At 47.5% G+C, this 24860-nt stretch overlaps 1 protein-coding gene across 1 annotated transcript in view; it reads left to right on the forward strand.

Moving 5' to 3' along the window:
* Positions 1-24498, forward strand: part of TRPC7 (transient receptor potential cation channel subfamily C member 7) — a gene marked incomplete at both ends in the record, with an annotated part of 130040 nt that extends 105542 nt beyond the window's left edge. Inside the window, 5 exons of the mRNA XM_079701773.1 lie at positions 8764-8959; positions 14349-14570; positions 15211-15291; positions 22275-22350; positions 24329-24498. Of these exons, the coding sequence (XP_079557899.1) occupies positions 8764-8959; positions 14349-14570; positions 15211-15291; positions 22275-22350; positions 24329-24498 (745 nt within the window). The remainder of the gene's footprint in view (positions 1-8763; positions 8960-14348; positions 14571-15210; positions 15292-22274; positions 22351-24328) is intronic.
* Positions 24499-24860: the final 362 nt, after the last annotated feature.

A 24860-nucleotide genomic window follows, 5' to 3' on the forward strand; every position in this document is an offset into this window, starting at 1 on the left:
TCCCTGGTGGCACAGAGGTTGAGAGTCCGCCTGCCGACGCAGGGGACACGGGTTCGAGCCCCGGTCCGGGAAGATCCCACATGCCGCGGAGCAACTTAAGCCCATGTGCCACAACTACTGAGCCTGCGTGCCTAGAGCCTGTGCTCCGCAGCAAGAGAAGCCACCGCAATGAGAAGCCCACGCACCGCAACAAGGAGTAGCCCCCACTCACTGCAATTAGAGAAAGCCCGTGTGCAGCAAGGAAGACCCAACACAGCCAAAGATAAATAAATTAATAAATTAATTAATTTAAAAAAAGAATAGGGCTTCCCTGGTGGCGCAGTGGTTGAGAGTCCGCCTGCCGATGCAGGGGACACGGGTTCGTGCCCCGGTCTGGGAGGATCCCACATGCCACGGAGCGGCTGGGCCCGTGAGCCATGGCCGCTGGGCCTGTGCGTCCGGAGCCTGTGCTCCACAACGGGAGAGGCCACAACAGTGAGAGGCCCACATAACGCAAAAAAAAAATAAAAATAAAAATAAAAAATAAAAAAGAATAAACTTTTGTAAAAAGAAGAAAAAAAAAGGCAACTAGGTGAGAGTTTAGGGAAATGGCAGAAAATTCAATCAGATAATCCAGCAGGAGCCAAATTGTGAAGGTCTTTTAAGTAAGTCCCAATAGGGTGCTAGAGTCTCCAATGAGGCCTTTTTAAAAAGAGGAAGCATGGTCAGATCTGCCCTCAGCAAGAGCACTGTGGCAACAGTGCAAAGGATGGGTTGGAAGGGATGGGAGAGGATGGGAGGGGATGCCCGAGCTTGGTGCTGGGTGTTTTATGATGAGCAGAAGCAGTCGGGATTCCTCCCCTCATGGAACTTGCAGACTGGTTGGGAAGACAGATATTAATCAAAGAGTCACAGGAATGAGGGCTCATTTACAACTGAGCAAATGTTGTGAAGGAAATGCAGCTCCAAAGGGAGCTGATAGATCCATGAAGAGGCTGTGGACAGGGGATGGAGAAGGAGGCTGAGGTTAGAGTGGATGAACCACGGTGACTGTCTGCACGTCGTGGGGGGGGTGGAGAGGTGGGGAGAAGGAGGATGGTCTCCAGGCTTTGACATCGGTAAGGCCCTAAAAGGCTGTGGGGAGGGAATCAAGGAGAGCATGATGGGGAAGAGGGCAATGTCCCAGTGATTCAGGAAAGATATAGGGGCTTTGACCTTCCCCAGGACCCATACCCAGCAGAGCTGAAGTCAAACACTCAGATCTACCTCCCAGAAGCATGGGTGAAGTGGTCCATATCCTAAAGGACTGCAGGAGCAGTGGGGCCCTAAAGAGGGCCCATCCTCAGCACCAAGGGACAAGCAGAGACTTGCTGAAGGGGTGAATGGGGCCCTTAAGCTAAAAATGCCATGTTGTGTTTTACAAACAGAAGAGCCTGAAACTTCCCTGGCCCAAGGAAGGGAGAAAAGGGAGATGGTCAGGTGAGCCATACAGGCCCAGAAACATCCAGAAGGGAGTGATGAGCCAGAGGGGCCTTCTGACAGCAAAGGGCCACAGCCCCAACAAGGATTCACCTGCAGAGGAGGTTCCACTAGGGCAGCCAAGGCTGGATTATACTGTCTGCCCTCATAAAACTCACTATAACCAATGGCCAGTTAAGAGAAATCAGCACAGCATCATGGGACCGTGGCCTCTGCCATGTGCTCTGTGCTGAGCATGCTGACTGTGTTTGCAGGTGCGAATGTGGAATGGAGTCAGCCTCCTGGGCTTTAATGAGGAGAGATTTTCCCAGGATCCTGGGTCCGTGTTGAAATATGGGCATCCTTGACACAGAAGCATTATCATCATACTTTAGCATATTTGAAAGTTATAATCTCACCTTTCATCTTATGAATTCAAGTTAGGCATAAGGGTTTGGGGGGAATGAGAGAACTCTTCATGCACATTTTCATGTGGAGAAACTAGCACAGAGAGGTCTAAGACTTGATGTGGAGGAGATGGCAGTGGTCAATGCTGTGGCCCAGGTCAGGCTCATACAGGCTGGGCATCTGGAAATGACCTTTATGTGTCAAAAAGATAGTTTGGGTCTAATGTAAATTCTTATCTTCACATAATTCTCCAATAAGTGATAAAAATATAGATCTTTCCCTGAGCTACTTTAGAATGATTATACCTATTATAGCAGACATTCTACTATCATATAATGTTTATTTATACCCTCTCCTCTTGTTTATTCATGACATGAATTTTAAAAGCCTGGTACCTTTGCGCTTCTGAAACAGGCTGAAAGCCCACAAAGTTTTGAGGAAAAAGACCTGATGGTACATAGAAAATGTGCTCTTTTGGATGAGGCCTTCACAGCGTATTTGCAGGCACTCCCCTCTATCTTATCCTTAAGGGACTCAAGTCCTCTATCTTATTCTCAGACTGAGTGTAGCATCTTAAACGGGGAAATTCTGACCTTTTATTCACTAAAATTCAATTCTAGGATGGGAATAAGGTTTAAACTGTCATTCTTCAAAGTGACAGTGACAGGAAACTGGACTGTCCAGGGTTCGCTCTAGAATATTAACAGAAAAACAGCTGTTAAGTGGGTCTGAGGCAAGCTAAGACCACATCACCCCGTGCCTCAGTTTCCCAGTTTCAACCATTCATTGACAAAAGATGTTTCCTGAGCCCCCACTGTGGGCCACACATTGTTCTGGGCACTGATGGCGGAGCCATGAGCAAGTCATGACCTTGTGGAGGTCACAATGGTCTGTGAATGGGAAAAGAGGGAAAAGAGACAAAATAATAATAATGATGATGATGATGATAAACAAATAGACAAATAAGAACATCTTCGTTTAAGTGCTGACAGCTAGGAAGGAAATAAAAGTGTCATGCAAAAGAATAATTAGAAACGGACCTCCTTCAGACGTGGTCAGAGAAGGTTGACCTGACCACGTGACAATTAAGTTTAAAGTCAGGGGCACAGCACCCCGAGTGAGGGGCGAGCCTGAGTGAGGTCAGGGGAGCCTTGGCTGGGTGACTAGGTTTGACTGTTAGCCTATGGAAAGCTGCTAAAGGAGAGAGGCAGGATCTGATTCATATTTTTAAAGGATTATTCTGAGAATTGATTGTAGGGTATAAGAGTCTTTCAGGCACTGTGCCAGGCAGTGTTTTATGCACCCCTCACAAACATTCTATTAACTTATTTACAACAACCCTGTGAAGTAGAGATTATTGTTTTCCCATTCTGCAGCTAGAAAAAAAGAGGCACAGTGAGACAAAGTTATTTAGCAAAAAGCTCACAGTTAAACCCAGAAACTGTACTCTGCTTTACAACAGCCTCACCTCAACACTGGGATCAGGAACAGGGAGTCAAAATATGCAATGGGGACTCATTCATTCAAAGGACAGTGAATTTATTTAGCACCTTCAGTGTGCCAGGCTCTGCACTAGGTTTGGGGTTTCAAGGGGGAAGAAAATATAGCTCTCCCCTAAAGGAGCAACTGGGCTATCAGTGGGAGAGTTGGACCCTCAGTACGAATAAATCCGGGCTTTGTGCATCCCAGTTCCTTGGCCCTGATTCTGGGGCCAGACTCTTCTACTTCTGGACCGTCTAAATCACGCCTCATTTAGGGCCCAGGATAAACCAAGAGGTGATTCAGAGGACCATGGCGGGGGTGAGGTCCAGACTTCCTCAGGCATTGGATGCTCTTGCCCTGACTGCCCTCAAGGCTGGCCCAACTGCTCTCAGTCTCCACGTCTGGGCATTAGAGAAGCACAGCCCTGGTGCAGGGGTCTTTCTAGATTCCAAGCACCTTCTAGCAGTCCCCACTGGGATGGCAAGTGAGCATTGTTTCTGCTTCAGCAGAACTCTAGCTCAAGGCCAGCTACTGTCTTCGAACTTGAGAAAACAGCCTTTCAGGAGCTGATTCCTCCTGCTTAATTTGAGGCTGCTACTTGCAGATTTGGGTAGGTAACCCTGAACTGAACTGTTTGGGGTGGGGGGCAGAGTTCCATAACGCTGAGGGGAGGGCCTCATGGCATCCTGAAGCAGCAGCAATTTCCATAACAATTTCCCCAAACCCTCGCCCTGTTAATCCGTTTGTTCTCTGAGGCCCATACACAACTGCCTCTTCAGACAACCTGTTATTAAAGTCCTGTTATCCAGGCGAGACAGACCTGGTAGAGAACGGAACGGATTACCTCGTTCCTGCCTTCTGCATGATATGTCAGCCCCAACCTTCCCACACACACACACCCCCGCCCGGTAAGAGGAGGGTGAATCACGGTCTATTCAACATCACTCTCAGGCACTTTTCCCCTTTGACTTCATTAGGAGTAGTTCTTATGCTAGGGTGGCCTATTGATGAAACCGTAGCCCCTTCCACTGCAAGCCAGAAGTCAAACAATCAAAGACAGCACAGGCTGGAGAAATCAGAAAGAGGATTTGCATGAAATCAAGGGTTGGTGATGATCCTTGCAGATAGGAAGGAAAACGGGCCTTGTTCAGAAAAGTCAGTACGCAGCTGAATTGTTAATTCCATTCAGCCCTGTGTGGAGGCACCTGAAGGTTGATGGGGTTGTATGTGTTCCTGGGTAGGGCAAAGCGACCGGAGCATCCTTGCCCACAGCCTTATAGCACTGGCTCACACCAGTGGGCTTGCTTTAGACTGGGACCTCCACAGAGACAAACAAGTTCTATGGCCCCTGCGTCCTGCTCTGTATGGTGCCTGGCACATAGTTGGAGTTCCGTGAATGTTTGGCAAATAAACACATGAATAAAAATAATAGGTACCATTTATTGGACTCTTACTATACACTTTAAATGGGTTGCTCCATTTAATCTTCACAGCAACTTAATAATAAGGTACTATTATACCTTTCATAGATAAGCAAACTGAGGCTCAAGCAGGTTTTGTAACATGCCCAAGCTCACACAGCCGGTACATGATGGGGCTGGGATTTGAACCAGGTATGCACCTTTGCTTTCTTACTCCTCCGGCTATCTCTGTGAAGGTTCCTGTGACTGACACAATTGGAGGAATCTGTGGCAAACTTGGTAGAGAGCCAGAGTGGGTGGGAGGAGGATATGGAACCAGCAGCCACCATCCCTATCAGTAAAGAATCTCAAATTTAGCCTAGAGACCAGCTATCTGACAACGGGGACTTTTTGTGAGACAAGTGGCTTCATGGTGAATATCATCTACGTCAACTGCAAGATACTTTCTTCTTGAAAGACAGTCCCAGACCCCTGCAGTGACTGGTCTTCTGCACCATGCCCTGTATCCCATAGCTCCTGAAAATTATGGGCGATGACTGGTACATGACTCAGAGAGCATCATTACCTCACAAGACATTGGGGCTTGCTCCAGTGCCCAAGCTCTTGGGAGGAGGAATGTACTACTCACTCCTCTCCAAGGCCAGCGTTCTCTCTAAGCATATATTATTATAGGTTTCCAAGGTCAATGTAACACAACGCAGTGAGGACACGTTTCACTTATTTCCCACTACATATTAAACCAGAAGACACCACTAACCTGACCTATCAAGTTACTTGTGGAGCTCTTGTCACCACAAAAAGCATCGTTTTCCTGAAAGATTTTGTCCTCCTTTTATTTTTCAACAAGGATGTCTGTCATTTCATATTGATTTATAAGAGCTCTTTATATAAGAAAGACATCATCCATTGTCATATGTGTTGCAAATACAAATCCTTTCCTCAGTTTTTTGCCTTATATTTTTACTTAATATGTTTTCAATATCTACAAGTAAAGTTTTACGTGAGCATATCTTTCAAACTTTCCCTCTGTAGTTTTGAAACATCTCCCAGGCCAAGATTATATAACTACTAATATTTTATTCTGGCTTTGACTATATAATTTTTAAGCATTAAATGCTTCAATTCCATTTAGAATTTATTTAGTTAGATGGTTTGAGCTATGGATAAAATAGTGTGTTGCTTACCATTTAGCCCAGCTAACTGGACATAAACTCAGCCCATAATGTCCCCTCTGAGAAACAACAACAACAGCAAAAGTAGTCTATTCAGTTAGTCCACTGAAAGTTCATGTCACGGGGCATGAGTACAAATGAAAGTCCCCAGAGACCCCAATAGTGAATCTAGCCATTATGGATGATCCAAGACAATGAACCTAGCTTTTCCTTAAAGGAAGTCTTTGTTACTGCAACTCATTTCACCCCATGATAAGAGGAAGCAAGGGCTATAGACACTCCCTAAAGAACTTAGAAGAGTTTGTTAAAAAGGCATAGTTTGGCTAAGATCCCTTCCTGCCCAGCCTGATGCAGAGGATTATTGCTTTGGAGGGGGGTTACTTCCACTCAGGCAATCCCAGTGAGTCTGGGCCACTTGTAATTAGATTCTCCCAGAGGTCATGACCAAATTCAAGTCCAGAGGTGAATCCTGAAGCTATAGAATAGAAATGAAACAGGTGTGAAGATTGTCTGACACCCAGACAACAAACTGAACAGATCAGCATTCCAAGCCTTGGGGGTGGAGGTGGGGTGTTAGAGGAGGGGCAAAGGCATAGGTTTAGGGATCTGTAAATATTCTTCTTTTACTGGAACACATACTGCTTAGTGGGCTGGCTCTGTCCCCTCCAGATTATTAACACAGAATGCCTAAGGGAAGGCACCAGGGATAAATCACAGCTTAGTAACAAAATTCATAGCAAGAATCAAATGAGAACAAAACGTATGCTGAATCTAGGCCATTTTCCCTCATCAAAATGCAGAAGGTATTCCCTAGATGTGTTCTAGAATTGCTTAGAACTGCTTGCTTCATTTATGTCAGCCAAAGGTTTGGGGGGTTTTCCAAGTTAAGAAAGGGAAAATGAATTTCTGTTAAATGTCCCTCAGTTGGATGTATTATCCACTTCTTAAGTTGTTCCTGGTAGGTACATTATCCTGGACCAGTACCTGTCTGCCCAGCCCCTCCCTTGGACAGCGTGTCCTCTGGTTTTCACCTGACCCTGCTAGGAAGGGACCAAGTGTCAGAGAAATCATGTCCTGCCATCTCCTTTCAGTTTTGATTTGGGGCTCATTCAGTGGTTTTAGATCCTCTCTGCCACTGTTCCCTTCCACTAGGGTGATAAACAAAAGATTGCTTCTTAATGGAAGGTAATACCTGCAGTGAATCATGCCCACACATTGAGCGGCATCTTTTTCACACAAAATGGATGCTGCTTCTCAAGTGAGGAAACAAGTTTCCTCCTTTCTCAGAATAGCATCAGGAGCTAGAGCTCTAAAATAATAGCTTGATACCCAGTCTTTATTTCTAAACCCCTAACTAAATTCCTTCTTACTAAAACTAAGATAAATTAAATATTCCCAACTCACAGATTAAAAGAAAACAAAAACAAATAATGACAACAAAAACTCAGTTCAATGTTCAGTTTTCAGACTCTGAGATGCACAGGGAATGAGCAAACAGCTGGCTAGACACACATACACACACACACACACACACGTACTCTCTCACACAGGAGAGCTGAAAATTCATGCAAGTCAGTGTTGGACTTTTAGCCAAAGTGACAAGTACTAGTATTTTTGTACATCTTGTCAAATAAATGCCAATCCTTAAAAAACGCTGATTTTTTTTTCCCGAGATCTAGCTAATCCTGGCCATTTGTGGTAAGTGCTAAAAATCTGAAATGTTAAAGAGAAAAAAGAAAGTGCTTTCTCATAATAGGACCCAGACTCTGGATGCAAACTAAAAGACCTGCACTTAACCATTCAGATATTATCACACACAGGCATGTTCTAAACCACCCAACCAAAATCCAGCTTTCTAATTGAATTCTGTGTCACAAACCTGATATAGGGTCAGAGCCACAAAGTATAGACTGTGAAACGTGCTTGGACCTTACTCTTAAAACCAGTGTATTTGGTAAGTTGATAATCTCAAGTGTCAAAAAGCAGTGTCCTAAAAGCCAGCTCTTCCCTGGGCAGCCCTTACAGTACATGCAGTGTCTACCTTGAGTGAGCTGCAGGGTGAGGTTTGGGCAGTTACATGGTGAATTGGATCAACATGGACACATCAGACTCATCACTCTGATTCCTGAAAATTCATCCCCAGTTTAGAGCACCCAATATATGTGGCTGGCCTCACTACCCAGAGCCAGGATGGTGGTAAAGCATAGTGGTTAGAAGGACCTACTTTTGAAAACCTCTGACATGCCTGGATTTGCACCCACTTGCCAGCTGAGTGCTCCTGGGAAAGGCGTGGAAGGCTCTGAGCATCAGTACTTCCATCTGTCAAATGGAGGGAATAAGCCAGCCTACCACAGAGGTGGTCATGGGGCTTAAGTGCGCTGCCCTGTGTCAAATGCCCAGCAAGCCCCAGTCGCCAATGATGCTGGCTCCATTAGCGAACACCATCCTCTTCCCTCTCCTGTGGGGCTGGGTAGTCTGAGAAGAGACACTCAACAGACTATTGAAGGAAGAGTGTGCTTTCTGAAGCTAATAACCTACAAGGGCAAACATTTGCCCTGGTGGTTAATTTTAAATGTTTAAGTAATTGCAACAAGATAAAAACTGATGCTGCAGCCAAGAGTCCCAATAAAAGGGTTGAATGGAAAAGAAAGAGTCTACCCTTTACCATGTTCTTTCAAAGTCTTCTTAGAAACCTGAATATCTCATGACTTCAGAGTACAGATACCAGCTAGCAGCCCCAGCCCTACTCCAGGGTAACCACTGATGTCTGGGTAGTGGCATCTCTCCTGTGAGAAGTGTCAGCAGATGCAAACCACCTGAGAGGACTGTCCGTTTCCTTGTAGGGTTGAAGAAAGCTTCAAAACCTTATTTTGGTCCATCTTTGGCTTGTCTGAAGTGATCTCGGTGGTGCTGAAATATGACCACAAATTCATCGAGAACATTGGCTATGTTCTCTACGGTGTTTATAATGTCACCATGGTGGTCGTGCTGCTCAACATGCTAATAGCCATGATCAACAACTCGTATCAGGAAATTGAGGTAAGACCAGTTAATTGAAAATGCTCTCTCTTCCTGGGTTTAATTTGCGTTGCTGTTTTCAGCAATGAGGGTAATGACGTCAGAAGCTCATGTGTTATTAAATGTGAAGGCAGAACAGCAAACAACAGACATTTTCCTTGGATCGCTCCAAGAAGCACTTCCAGTCAACCCGCCATGACACACGGCAGGCACCATGCATGCAATGGCCCAATGAGGGCAGAAAGAAACAGGGTCACGAATCTTTCCTCTTTTACATGTGTCCCCTCAGGACAGCATGCAGGTGACCCATGGCAAATGGGAATGACTGTTTCTTCCACCCTACATTCACTTCTGCCTCTCCCGAGTTATTTATTTAGTACCTACTGTATGCCAAGCCCGTGCTAGGCACTGGCGAAACAGAGATGACCAAGACACGATTTCTGCCCTTGAAGAGATTCTCACTCAGTTCAGTGAGAGAAAACAGATACATCAATCAACAAATTACGGTGCAATGGGGCCAGCGCACCCAGAGAAGTCCTAGAAGGTGTAGGAGGTGCAGAATAGAGAGAGTGCATGACGATGGGGGCGCCGAGGCTTGCAGAGGTGATACTTGAAGGCCGTTCAAAGACTGATTTTGCTAGACAGACAAAGGAGTCAAGACAGTATATCAGGAGGCAATTTATCAAAATCTAAAATGCACAAACCGTGAACTATTGATTGCAGCCTTGTTTGGAACAGCAAGAAATGAAAAACAAACTAAATGAGCATTACTAGGAATCTAGTTAAATAGATTATGATGGATCTGAACAGTGGGAAACTGTGCAGCTTTTAAAAAGGATGATGACTTTCTCTATATTCTGATGTGGAAAGACCTCCAATTATAATGGTAAGTAGAAAAAAGGCAAGTTGCAGAACAATGTATATATTGTACTCTATGTAGAGAGGAAGAAAAAGGAACACATATTCCTTTTTGATCATATAATCATTTGAAAAAGAAAAATAACCTGAAAGGGTGCACAAGAAGAGCACAGCAAGGGGCGCCTGTTGAGAGGTAGGGGTTAGAGGTCACGGTGGGTGTACAGGCTTTCTCTTTATATGCTCTTATGCTTAGAAATCATGCCATTGTTCTACCTATTAAAAGTCAAATAAATAAATGCAACATTAAAACAAAATAAAATGCACTGGCCCTTTGACTCAGCAAATCTGTGCAGAAATATGATTTTACATAGATGTTCATTAAAAGAAAAACTTGGAAATAGCCCATCAATATAGGAATATTTAAATAAACTGATATAGCACAGACTTTAAAATACTGTTTATAAACAATGAGAAAGACCTTTTTGTGCTGACAGAGCAAATCTCTATGATATTGTTAAGTGAAAAAATGCAAGCTGTAGAAAAATATCCATAGGCAAATCTCATGTACATAATAATACAAATGTGCAGATACAGAAAGCAAAGGTAGAAAAAGGGTATCCTCTGGGGAAGGGAGTGAAACAAGAAAGGAGATTTGAAAGGACTTTCGCGTTTGCTTGGTATACCTCTGTACTTAAGTCTTTTATAAGAAGCAATTACCTGTGTATAGGAAAAAATTAAGACTTCCATGTATTTGTTTGCTGGGGCTCCCACAACAAAATATCACAGACTGGGTGGCTTAAATAACAAAAAGTTATTTTCTCACAGTTCTGGAGGGTAGAAGTCCAAGATCAAGGTACTGGCAGGACTGGTTTCTTCTGAGGCCTCTCTCCTTGGCTTGCCTATGACTGCCTTCTTGCTGTGTCCTCACAGGGCCTTTCCTCTGTGTATCTCTTCCTGTCCTTATGATGACACCAGTCATATTGGATTAGGGCCCCACCCTTACAGCCTCATTTAACCTTAATTACTTCTTTAAAGGCCCTCTCTCCAAATATAATCACACTCTAAGATACTTGTGGTCAGGGCTTCAACATATGAATTTTAGGGGAAAGCTTTGGTCCATAAAATCCCTCCAAAAAAGAGTATTCTAAACTGTAGGAACAGCATGTGCCAAGGCAGGGAGGGATACAACAATGTGGTATACTCAGCACTGCACTGCAAGAGTGTAGACTGAGCAAGAAAAAGAGGTAAGAGGAGAGAGGAAGAGGTGAGCCAGTGTGAAGCCTTAGTCTTAGCCCCCAGCCTCAACACCCTGCCACCCCGCCACCTACAGGAAAACACAGCACTGTGTCAGCAGACAAACAACATATATATATATATATATATACATATATATATATTTAAGTGTTTTACAGACTTGGTCACCTATGTGGATAATGAGCTGTTGCTAACTCACCCTCCCTGCCCTCCTGGGCCTCAGCTTCCCCACATGTAAGAGAAAGCAGATGGTCCCTGGAATACATGGGTCTCTGGAGCACTCGCCCCAGGTGTTCTGCCCCATCCTATCGAGCACATTGTGCGTTGGTCCAAATGAACGTAACGTGGGAAGTCACATGATTAGCATGAGTGATGCCCACTAGTTTGGGGCAGGAGTGAGCAAGCCCACGGCTTATGACGTCAAGTTATCCACCACAGGGCGGTGCCAGGAGACAGAGAGAGCCCACTGCAGCCCACTGGGCGCTGGGCTTCTCCTTGTCTGGTGAGAGAAAATGTCCCCACTGTCTTACTGGTGATTCGTGTACAAGGACCCTGAGATCGGCTGCCGGGACGTGCCTAGTGTTCACGGCCACAATGAACCTTAATGAAGTACGTATTTGTAAGTTCTTACAGGAAAACACTTATTTATTCAACAGATCTTGAGCACCTACGTCCGAATCCATGGACCTGCCTGCCTCTGTGCCTGCCCCGCCCCGCCCCCGCCCCCGCCCCCCGCCCTGCCATTGCCCTCCTGTGGGCAGACAGGCCTTCTGCCCCTGAGCAGCCCCAGCCATGCGCCCTGGCCCCCTTGCCCTCCCCCCTCCTCGGGACCAGCCACTGCACATTAGCCCTCCCCACCTACATCCTCACCCTCTCCCCCTCTCTAGCTAATCCTGCCTCTCAGCATTTAAATGCATCTCTTGATCTTTTTTTTAAATAAATTTATTTATTTATTTTTGGCTGCATTGGGTCTTCGTTGCTGTGCATGGGCTTTCTCTAGTTGAGGCGAGCAGGGACTACTCTGTTGCAGTGCTCAGGCTTCTCATTGCAATGGCTTCTCTTGTTGTGGAGCACGGGCTCTAGGTGCGGGGGCTTCAGTAGTTATGGCACGGGGGCTCAGTAGTTGTGGCTCACGGGCCCTAGAGCACAGGCTCAGTAGTTGTGGCGCACGGGCTCAGTTGCTCCGCGGCATGTGGGGTCTTCCCGGGCCAGGGCTCAAACCAGAGTCCCCTGCGTTGGCAGGTGGATTCTTGACCACTGTGCCACCAGGGAAGTCCCATCTCTTGATCTTTAAAAAAAAAAAGGGCTTCCTTGGTGACGCAGTGGTTGAGAGTCCGCCTGCCAATGCAGGGGACACAGGTTCATGCCTCGGACCAGGAAGATCCCACATGCCGCGGAGCAGCTGGGCCCGTGAGCCATGGCTGCTGAGCTTGCACGTCTGGAGCCTGTGCTCCGCAATGGGAGAGGCCACAACAGTGAGAGGCCCGCGTACCACAAAAAAAAGAAAAAAAAAAAAAGTAACTACAAACAATCCTCCCTCCATTTCACTTTCCAGCTCTGAACCTCTTTGTCTCCTGCTCTTTACTGCCTAAGAAGAGTTGTTTACACTTCTCACTGCCTCTCCACTAATTTACTGCTACTCTTCTCCACCCCAGCCCACCCACACTTGACCTGGTTGAGAACTACTCACCCCTTGGATCTCAGCTCAAATGCTAGCCCTCGGGGCAGCCTTCCCTGACCCCCAGGGGCAGGACCCCCAGCACCCAGTGCCTCCCCCAGCTTTTAGCCCAGCTCTAGATACAAAGAGCTGATGAGTTAACATACTCGTGTCATTGGCCAGGCTGCGAGTCCCAAGAGAGCAGGATTGCCATCCCCAGTACCTACCTAGCACAGGCCAGGCACACAGTAGGTGAGCGCTAGGTGGGCACATAGTAGGAGGTTTGCTGAGTGACTGAAGGTTGAACATCAGGCAATGTATTAGGCTATGGAGATACAAATAATACTTACTGAGGGTTTACTAAGTATCTGACATTGTTTTTCCTGCATTAACTTCTTTAACTCCCACAAGAGCCTATGAGGTAGGTATTATTGACCTCATTTTACAGATGAGGAAACTGAGGCCCAGAGCAGCTAAGTCACCTGCCATGGTTACACAGCTAGTAAGGAACAGAGGCAGGGTTTGAACCCAGCCAGGCTTCAGAGCCTGTGCTCTCTCCACTGCATCACCCTTCCTCTCAGGTTGGCAGTCCCTCCCACACCTCTCTGCTGTACAGCTGAGACCAGGAACGACCCCTGCCCTCACAAAGCTTCCAGTCTAAACGACCTGTATAGCATGTCCGCATAGAGCAGGCCAGGTGCTGATGGGGTCTCAGTAAAAGCAAGCCTGCTGGTAATGACTTTATACTCTCCTGGCACATCCCAGCAGCCTCATGTGGGCCCCTGCTGGGCTCACAGCCCCTTGAAGTGTAGCTCGGGCCTGTGGGGAGAAAAGCCCACTGCTCACAGAGCACATATTCAGTGCTGACCTCAGGGCTACGGGAAGCAAGCTATCACCATGAGCAGAGGAGCAAGCCCAAGACCACTGCCTACATCACACAGCTAGTAAGGGTCTAGCTGATTCCAAACCCCACACCTCTTTCCTGGCTTCAGACTGCCCTCCTAGGACAGGGGCCCAAGGAGCCTCCCTACAGAAAACACACACCTGCTACCTCTCAGGGGGGCCCACTCAGTGTTTCTGGCATTGCCACCAACCCAGAGGTAACAGATCTGGGCTTTAAATCTACCACCACCACCACTAGGGAAGAGGGCATGGCCAGACTACCTCCTGCCAGCTCATCAGGGTTGTTCCCCTTGAATTACATACACTAGACCTCTTAACATCATTTGACAGCATTCTGACCAATGAGAAATGCACTTTCTAATAGGAAACACATGATGGTGTCTGATATAGTAGCCATGAACCACATGTACTGAGCACTCAAAATGTGGCCAGTCCAAATTGAGATGTGCTGAGTATAGAATACATGCCAATTTCGAGGACTCGGTATGCCAAGAAAATCTGAGCTATCTCATAAATAATTTTTATAATGATTACATGTTGAAATGATAACATTTTGGATCTATCAGATTAAATAAAAAACATCACTGATATTAATTTCACTTGTTTCATTTTACTTTTTATAATGTGGCTCTTAGAAAATGTAAATGCCCTTGTGTGGTTCTCCTTCGTGGCTGACGTTATGTGTCTGTTGGATAGCACTGCCTCTGATGGTGTGCTGTTATTTTCCTTGCCTCACAGGAGGATGCAGATGTGGAGTGGAAGTTTGCCCGAGCAAAGCTCTGGCTGTCTTATTTTGATGAAGGAAGAACTCTACCTGCTCCTTTTAATCTAGTGCCAAGTCCTAAATCATTTTATTATCTCATAATGAGAATCAAGATGTGCCTCATAAAACTCTGCAAATCTAAGGCCAAAAGCTGTGAAAATGACCTTGAAATGGGCATGCTGAATTCTAAATTCAGGGTAGGTAGCGTGGGACTTATGGGGCTAGAGAGGCAGCAGGAGGGGGAGGGGGAGCTGTGTGTTTGATTCAGATGGTGCCCCTGATACAAGGGAAGTCAGGAGCCCGGAGGGACCCCGTGCTTTCCAGAATCAGCCAGCACATCAGCAAAGCTGCAGCACCAGCATGGGCGGCCGGCCGGCCGTAGTGCCCCTCCTCCTGCGGGCTGAGCCGGGACCCCACTGAGGGACTCCTTAGTGGACTCGGAAGCAGATTAGCTCTTCCCAGAAAGTATCTGGATTATGATTCTGGGAAGAAAGGTTCCCTGCCCATTATCTCCCCCTCCTGGAGATTCTCAATTATTAGCATATTAAAATCTCTGGGGAGTCTTGGAGGAAGGACACCCACATCACTTTAACTGAGTGCTTTCCAAACAAAGCTGACCAATCAGTCATTTGTAACCCACTGACATCCTACAGAACTAGAGGCCCCAGGAACATGTTCTAGAAAGCCAAGCAGCAGTGGGTATAGTGACCTCCTGAGGGTCCTCATTTTAGAGACAGCCCCGTATGCAGGTCCTGTTCAAGTCCTAGCATGTATGTATGTACAATCATGTATCATGTATTATATATTATATATTATGTATTTTCTATTTTTTCCCAGAAGACTCGCTACCAGGCTGGCATGAGGAATTCTGAAAACCTGACAGCAAATAACACTTACAGCAAGCCCACCAGATATCAGGTAACCACCCCTTTCCCAGGTATGGGCAGAAGTGGACTCCGTTAAGACACCGATTTAGTCACATGGCTCTGTCACTCCCCCCAGAACACAGCTTCATTCCTTCCTTCATTCGACAAATATTTATTGAGTGCCTACTGTATGCCAGGCACCATGCTGCTTCCTGGGGATACAGACGTGGTTCCTATCTTACTGGTACTTCCAGTCCATAGAGGGGGAGACACAATGAGCAAGTAAACACACAAATAAATATGTAACTTCAAATTGATAAAAGTGCCAAGAAGAAAACAATCAGATGTTAAAATGGAGAAAAATAGGGAGCCCCTGCTTAGATATGGCTGTCAGTGGATGTATCTTCAAGGAGAGGACAGTTAGCTAAAACCTCAGAGATGAGAAGGAGGCAGCCACGTGGGGCCTTTCAGGCAGAGGAAGGGCATCAGCAAAAGCCAGAGGGGAGAAGCTTGGTGGGTCCAGAGCAGCTAGAGCTCTGAGTAGGGGAGAGGGGAGGGCGATGAGGTCAGAGTCGACATCAAGGGACTGGAGCAAGGTCGGGAGGTGGATTTTACTCTGATGGACCTAGAAAGGCAGTGGGAGGAGTTTAACTTGGGGGAGGGAGAAGATGATAAAATTTTATTTATGCTTTAAGAAGACTACCTAACTGCTATAATGAGAAGAGACCGGTGAGGACAAGAGTGGAAGCAGGGAGACCAGTGAGGAGGATGTGACAGTCATCCAGGTACAAGGAATGGCGACTTGGAGTGTGAGAAGGGTGAGGGAGAAAAACTGACTCAATATACGTTTGGGATGCATTGCCAAAGGGACGTGATGCAAACCAGCGGGCGCAGGGTAGGGAGAAGCAGGCACGCAGGATGGCTCCCAGGGATCTGTCTTAAGCAACCAGGTGGATATTGATGTCTTCGGTAAGCACCTGAACTTAGACTGCCAGCAGGCAAAGTCTGTTGTTATAAAAATTAGGAGAACTTATATGCTTACAGATCTTGCTTTGCTTTTGGAAATTAATACAAAAATCTCTGTATCCGTTTGCATCAGCCAGTGATAAATGGTTATTACAGGTTACTGATTATAAAAGTGCAGGCCATACTTTTCTTGCTTTCCCACTCCCAATGACCATCAGCTTTACCCATGCTGACCATTTCCTATCAGATGTAAATCTGAAGCTGTCCTGAGTGTTCCTTCAGGCCAAGGTGATATGACCCTGGTGCCACCATCCCCAAGAGAGCCATTACAGACTTAGCATCTTCCAGACACAGGTCTCTAATAGAATCTCCATCCACATTTCAGAAGCTAGCTGTGCAGTTAGGAGGAGTTAAGTGTACAATTAAGAAACAGCTCACCCCTTGTAGTACTTATAGTTTTATCAGATGACATGGGCTAAAAATTGGCAAAGGGCAAGTCTTGTCTTTAATTGTGCACAAAATTGGACCTGACCAGTTTGATCTGCTTTGATTTATTTTACAGGACAAATCCTTTGGTCAGGGGAAGGATTTTTATTTCTTAGCTTCTCAGAGAGAAGTAGAGATTATCTGTGCCACAGAAAAGATAGAAAACCCTAACAGGGGCTTCCCTTGTGGTGCAGTGGTTAAGAATCTGCCTGCCAATGCAGGGGACACAGGTTTGAGCCCTGGCCCGGGAAGATCCCACATGCCGCGGAGCAACTAAGCCCTTGTGCCACAACTACTGAACCTGTGCTCTAGAGCCCACGAGCCACAACTACTGAGCCCATGTGCCACAACTACTGAGCCCATGTGCCACAACTATGGAAGCCCACGCACCTAGAGCCTGTGCTCCCCAACAAGAGAAGCCACCGCAATGAGAAGACTGCACGCCGCAACTAGAGAAAGCCCACGTGCAGCAATGAAGACCCAATGTAGCCAAAAATAAAATGAAATAAATTATTAAAAAAGAAAAGAAAACCCTAATAGATTAGGGCCAGATCTCTCCTGGGTTTTGAGCAGAATCAGCAGCTGACATCAAGGAAGGCAGCTGATGTGGTGAATGTCTATACCCAGGATGAATCCTTTATGAACAAGGGCATGTTCCAGAGCAGTCTTGAGCAATCCCATTTCTGTCTTTCATCATTACTGGCTGAGTCCCTGCAGCCCTCAGTCTCCCAGAGAGCTTCCTGCTATGATTACACAGATTAGCCGGTTTGCAGCTTCAGGCTACTGATGGCCTGGGAAAGCAGTCTCACCCTGTATTTTGTGAATCCAGCAAGAAAAGCCTGGGGCAACTTATTCAAATCGTTGCCACAAGAAGACAGAAAAACTGGGCCAGTGGGCGTCAGAGGGAGGAGGCTGAGAGGACAGTGGATGGAGCAGAAAGCATCTTGCATTTGTACATTCGCACCTTGCTCAGTCCTTCAAGGTCAAGTCTGGGCATCTTCCTGAGCTATCATCTGGTCAAATAGGAGTAAACATTGAGTTGACACAGACAGGCAGCTGGAGCAGACTAGACACTAGGGCATGTGAGAGAGGCAGGATCTGTAATCCCCACTGAACAGCTGAGGGAATTCAGGCTTCGTGGCAAAGGTCACACGGATGGTTGAAGTGAGATCTGTCTGACTCAGAAGGGCACCCCTCTTGCACCCCATCATGCTGCCAGGGCACTGGCCCCTTACTCCTTTTCACAGCGTCGGAACCTGCCCTGTCTGTGTCTGACAGCTACTGGGAAGAGCTCTATCTGAGCCTGTGGGGAAGCTAGGAACGGAAGGTGCTTTTGCTATCACGGGGCAGCAACCAGTACAGAACGAAGGATTTGGGCAGGGATCTAAAAATGGCTCAGCCAATTTCTTGGGCCCACTGGTGGCCTTCCACGCTGTATTGCTTTCCTCTCAAAGCAACTTCCCAAAGTGCCAAGAATGTGAGGAACCCAGTTCACGCCCTCTTTCTTACCATCCAGGCTGCACCCACAGCCTTAATCTCTCGGAGCATGTATGCTGTCAGCCTCTCACTGTCGAGGTTCTGAGACATTCTAGAGCGATCCCGATAAGATAAAAGCCCCGACACTGATAGGTGTGTAGTTGTTAAGCTTGTTTCCTTTGCGTCTCTAGTGGATCTGCTTGATTGCTCAAACTTAGCACGTTGGATGTTTATTTTAAGCTTGTCATTCCTTCAACTTTTTAGGGCTCTCTGTTATAAGGGAAGGCAGTTCCTCCAAACTTCAGAGGCTCTCTGTGCTTTGCTTTTCTTAGGCTTCTAGGGGTCTGAATTGTCATTTTTCACAAAATTTCTTCCTTGCTTTTGTAAATTTTTTTTTCCAATCTGGGCTCTGTGGACATGAGACCAAACAATGGAACAAAACCATGATACCAGCAAAATGGCCAAAGTGTGCTTCCTATTAAAGCTACCCTTGACCTGTTCCAAGATCTGGCATGTCCACCTGTTGGGATGTGTACAGACTTCATATACTCAGTCTCTAAGGATACATTTCATTCATGGGCAAAGCAGACAAGCTGCATCACAAACGAATCGTAGAATGTAGGCACAGTCCATCACTGAAAAAAGCCCCAACTTTTATGATGCAATCCCTTCCCCAAAGCCCAGTGGGGAGTCCTCTTTTTTGCCTTTTCTGTAGAAATTAAAGCCAACAGGATAGACAGCTTGCCAACAATCATTTCTTCCATTCTGGGGTCTGATAAACCCCAGTTTAACAAATGACTTGTCCTGTGATCCATTTTGTCCATTCTTTTCCAAATGTTCCTCAATTTCTCTGCTCCTAGGTGGCAGCATTGCTTTCCTCTGGATGCTACTTGGTTTGCCATGTTCAACACGTGTATTCTCTTCCTTGTCTCAGCTGCCCTGGCTGCACAGAGCGGTCCCTTCCATTCCCTCCTCACCAGCAGCAGCCAGAGGCCACCTGGCTCTTGGAGTCTGGGCAGGGGAACTGTGTGCCTCCCTCCCTGGATGTGGGTCTCGGTGTCACAACCATTCTTACCCATCGGGCACCTCAGTATTAGTTATTTTTCCTGAGTAAGATCACTGAATATACTCATCTCCAGTACTTGCTAAATGCCTCAGGGCAAAGTGGGCCAAGTTGGCACTGACAAGGGCATGTTAATTTGGGGAAAGTTTAGTATCTCCATGAAGTGAAAACTCTATGGAAGATGGCCAGGAAGGGTCGCAAACTCATCACAAAGGACCATGCTTTTCCTCCACATAGTGAAGTAGGGGAGGCTTTTGACGTCCATCTTTTCTGCAAACAGAGATCCTCTGTAGCATCCACGTTAAGAGAACTCTGGTCATTTTCTAACCATTTCAGAATTGCTGGGGGCGAGACTGGTATCTTGCTCCCCCAGATCCCAAGTGGTCTAACATGCATAGGCCAGAGGGGAGGCTAGGTCCTCATCAGAGCATCAAGTCTCTAAGCAACCAACAGGTGGTCACACTGTTCTCGCTTAAGGTACATGTCACTCCTGGGGTACGGAGGAAGGTTAGAGGGTCCCTGCATGTCTGCCGTGCTCACGTGATTCTGCTTCCCTATTAAACCTCTAAAATCCTAATCTGTGGCGAGATGCTTAAAAGCAAACCCTTGCTGCTCCCCCCCTTGGAGCTGCAGGTCTGCAGAAACCACAGCTCAGATCAAGCATGCCAGGGTTCAAGAGCAAGCCTCGGGCATTTAGGACAATGACATACCAGTGACCCTCTTCTGCAGGCTAACAATCCATCCTCTGAAATCTAGCTGAGGCTTCTTCTTGCATAAAAGACTTTGTGCTTTGTAAAGGACAGATTGGTACCCAGAAGCGGTCCAAGGCCCCTGTGACCAACAGGAGCCAGTTTCTTGCATCTCATCTCCAAGACCATCGTGCACTTAACCTTTTTCTGAAGCTTGGACGAAGTGCCAGCTTTGGTTTCCATTTTGGTTAAATCCCAGATCTGCCACTTTCTGGCTGTGTGATCCTGGAGAAGTCACCTCGCTCTCTGATCCTCAGTGACCTCATCTGTAAATGGAGACGACAACCCCCATCTCACTTGGTTTCTGGGAGGATTCCATGAGGTCATTTTGTCAAGGAGGATAACACAACTCCTGGGCTGCAGGAAGTACTCAACAAATGTGTCTTAATAATAACCACATACTATGAAATCTTTTAAAGTCATCAGTTTAATCATGTTGCACTAAAACACAATGTGCACATGAAGCCAGGAGGATGACAGCTTCTGCCGTAGCTATGAAAGGATTCTGCTCAGCTCCATCACAGAAAAGGGAGCACTCCACTTCCATTCTCTGGCTTATAATTTTACGTCGTAAATATACAGTCTGTTTAAATGATGGATCCAGAAATGGAAGGACCTCTAATTCTTGACATTTTCCTTTAAAAAGGCAACAAACTTTTAACTAGATCCCTTTGTCTTATGTTGGCCTGAAAGTTTGCAGTAGAATACTTCCAAATTTCTTATTCAGTAAGAATGTCAGATACTTGGGTATCTGGTTTGTTGGGGGTTTTCCCCCATGAGAACTGGTTCAGGACAAAGTTTATTTTGTTTTGTTTTTCCAATTCAAAGTGAAAAGAACATCACTGAGTCCCACAAAAGGCACAGATTCTTAAAACTTAGGTAACCTGCCTTATTGACTACGAGAACATTGGTGAGAAATCTAGCATTGCAGTTTAACCACCAACAGGACAAGACCCAAGCCTCTCAGAGAAGGAGCAGCATGAAGGCAACTCGCTAATGAACCGTTCAGCCTGAAATTTGAGCATGACACAAACCACAGAGCCAAGCGGACCACCAGCAGGGGCTGAGGAGAGGCAGAAGTGGCCCACATGAGCCGGCTCAGAGCTCAGTGTCCCGGGACACTGAGTCATGGAATCACAGGGCTGGAGACGCCTCCTTGGCAAGGCTGTCACCATTAAAGGCCCTGAGGGGACCACCAGTTGGTGGTAATAATGAGATCAATCCTCCAGCTCTCTGCATCCCGGCAGCTCACTTCTCTTCTACTTGCAAGAAGCTTTTCCTGAGCCCAGGGAGTCAGAGAGAACTTAGCCACCTGCTTGACCTCACACAGCAAAGCTGGGGACAGAATTCGGGGCCCTTCAACCTAGCAAATGCCACCTCTGTCCCCTCGGTCCTCAGAGTGAGCAGGCAAGTCGGTCACCAGAAGGGATGCTGAGGAGCAGGGAAGCCCCCCCTTCACGGTGCTGCTTGGCTCCTACAGATTCAGAAGGCTCGGCCACCAGAACATTTTTAAATCCTGCGATATCACAGTAACCCTGGAATGACTAGCCGGCAAAATCCAAAGTTCACCGCCTGCGGTCTTTCTTACACTTGGCTCTATTCTTGGTGGCTCTTAACTGTTTGTTCCTGCCTCCTTGGCTTATAGAATCTGCATAATAAGTGGGACCTCCAGCGTGACTGACAGTGTGACACTGTGGGGCGTGTGGTGAGACGTCAGGGAAGCGGTATCTTGGCCAACCCTCCCAAGGCTGTATCTGTCTCTACCTCTGGTAGGAATTTTCCAAAGTACAGTGGACTGGTCCTCTGTGCCTGGTCCTGACTGTGGGCTAAGCGAACCTTCTCTCCTGCCCAGCAGCTTGACGGAGGCAGCTCCAACAGGGCTGGCCTGCTAAGATTTCCTTACTGCCCCGTGATTGCACCAGTTGTTGAAATACAAGAAAGTGTTTCAGAGCTCAGGCCCCGAGAAGAGGGCATGATGGGCTAAGGTCACAAAGGCCAGGGTAGAGGCAGGCCTAGGGCCCTCAAGCAGTGCCCGTGGATCTCAGGTGATTCTGTCTCTCTCCGTGGCTGGGCCTTCTGCCACTGAGAGTACCCTGTTTTCACATCCCGGGCTCAGGTGGTATTGAATCCAGAGATACTGGAACCTTCCCCACTAGGCAGGGCACCCCTCGAAAGTGAGGCTTCAGACAAGGGAGGATGCCCAGTGCTGACAGGTGCTCTGCAGGAGGGAAGGCACTCGCACCTACAGCACACGAGCTGGGCTGGTTTGATCCCTTCCTTATGTTCACATTTCAGAAAATCATGAAACGGCTCATAAAAAGATATGTCCTGAAGGCCCAGGTGGATAGAGAAAATGACGAAGTCAATGAAGGTAAGCGATTGGATCCATTTGCTGTAGGGTGGAAGCCAGAGGTGGTCTCACCAGGCTAAAGTCAAGGTGTTGGCGGTGGGGCTACGTCCCTGTCTGGAGGCCCTGGGGAGGCTCATTGGGCTGTTGGCAGAATTCAGGCCCACGGAGTTGTAGGACTGGGGTCTCTGTCCCCTGGCTGACCATCAGCTGGGGCTGCCCTTAGCTCTGACTTAAAGCCTCCCCCCAGTCTTTGTGTGTAGCGCCTCCATCTCAGCACCAGCAACAGGGCGTGGAGCCCCGCTCACACAGTTGTTCTGCCTTGTGCAGTCACGGCTGCCGTGAGTCGGCCTCATGTCCCTGGAGCTCAGGATGGCCCCGAATTCTTCATCCCCTGAGCACACTGTACACCTCTTTCAGATTCTGCGGCGGTCCTGGTTCTAGCTAGCTCTGTCCTGTCTAACTTCCTGGCTCTCAGAAGCTACCAGCCAGCAGTTTCTCAAAGAATCCCCCACCTCAGAAGCACTTGATAAAAATGCGGATCTAGAGCCCACCGAGACCTAATGAATCAGCATGGCATGGGGGTCTACATCGTGATAAGGGTGCCAGGTCATCCTGATGCACACTGAAGTTTGCAAACTACATTATTTTCCCTGCGTGGGTTATTTTCCAGTCTATTTTAAGCAGTTACTCTTAAATGAAAAGCAAATTACCATACACCAGGTAATTAATCTTCACGAGACACCTGGGGCAAGTATTTGCTACCTAGAAAGAGCCTCCTCCAAGAGTGAAGGTATGAAGTCTCTCCCTTGCCAGGGCCCCAGGGGCCTCCCGAAGGAGCCTAGTCATTTAGTGACCCTCTGCTTCATCCTGGGACATCCACAGTGTGGCCTCCAGGTCAGCAATGACCGAATGGTCCCGGGGCTGACACTGTCTAGGAGCCGAGCGGCAGCCCACCTACCCACCCCTACCGTTGAGTCTCAAATACAAAACTGCCAGGTGTCATGGCAGCCAGCTCCCCACAGCGTGTAACGTGATTGACAGGAATGTACCTGATTATAGGAGGGGCTGCCCAGGTTCACGCCACTAGAATCACACCATGAGACTGGGGCCCGGCGAAGCCCCCATGGAAAGAAAATAGGGGATGTATGCCTTTGTCAAAACTGGCCAAACTGTACCTTTAAGACCTCTGCATCTTCTGTGTATAAGGCATACTTAAAAAACAGGTATGGCTAATGTGACCCCAGGCAGTGGACTCCCACTTGAGCCAAGTCCAGTATCTCTCAAACCAGGAGAGAACCTTTCGATTCCCCTTTGTGGTTAATAAGAAGATTCCCACAGCCCAGGCCCATGTGGATTTCTAACCACATGGTTTGCTGTGGAAAGAAGTGGAAGACCCTGCCTGTGGTCCCTTGCTAAAGAAAGAGGAGAAGGCAGGCCTGCCGTGGTGCACCGGTGAGGGATGCTGCCTGCGTGGTGTGGACAGACCCTGCCCCTGCGAGGAGGCCTGGCTCCACAGCCGCAGCCACTGTGCTGAGCTGATCCCCTCAGACACTTGGGAGTTTCTCCTCCCTGAGACGACGGAACAAAACATGGAGCACAATGAGAAAAAAATGTTTCAGTTAACAAGGGTGTTGCTTAGAGTCTTGAAATCTGCTTCTAATGGCTCCAAAACCAGCATTCTAACAACCACGATAAAATAGGTGTTAGCAGTTCACAACCCTGATCTTGATCCTTCCATCTACCTCAAACCCCTAATGGAGAGCATGACCAGGAATGGGAGAGGGGTCTTAAGCAGATGAATGGTCCTTCGTCGGTAGAAGCTGAGTGGGATTTAGGTCAAAACGGAACTCCCGTCCCCTCACATCCACCCTTGGTGGGCTGGACCAGTAGCCTGACATTCTGTGGGAAGGATGCACGCCCCAGATGCCTATGGGATGAGCCCCTTGGGATGAGCCCCTTCAGCGGGCTCATCTCACCAAAATCTCATCTGTCCTTGCAGGCGAACTGAAGGAAATCAAGCAAGATATCTCCAGCCTGCGCTATGAGCTTCTTGAAGAGAAATCTCAAGCTACCGGCGAGCTGGCGGACCTCATCCAACAGCTCAGTGAGAAGTTTGGAAAGAACTTAAACAAAGACCACCTGAGGGTGAACAAGGGCAAAGACATTTAACAGCCTGCATCAGCACCTGTGACTTCTACCAGCATTCCAAGGCCAGGTGGAATGCCCTGGCCACCAGCCCTGGTCGGGAGGGGCCTGGACCACTCCTCTAGGACTCTAAGGGGACCAACTGGCTCTGTCCTGACCAGCTTTGCTGACATCTGCAGCCCAGTGGCCTGCCTGGACCCAGAACTGTTGTGAATCTAGGCTGTTGGGTGAGAAACTAGACCACAGGAGGAGGGGAGGAAGTGCCCCCCCGATGCATGTAACACCTTCAGTCCAGTCACAGTGACATATGTCCCTGTGACCAGCGCAGGAAAAGGCCATCTCGGATGCACACTCGTGCCCTCCCACTGCACACGGACTGCAGCGCT

This window comes from Hyperoodon ampullatus, assembly GCF_949752795.1.
Source record: "Hyperoodon ampullatus genome assembly, chromosome: 4".
NCBI classification, from domain to species: domain Eukaryota; kingdom Metazoa; phylum Chordata; class Mammalia; order Artiodactyla; family Ziphiidae; genus Hyperoodon; species Hyperoodon ampullatus.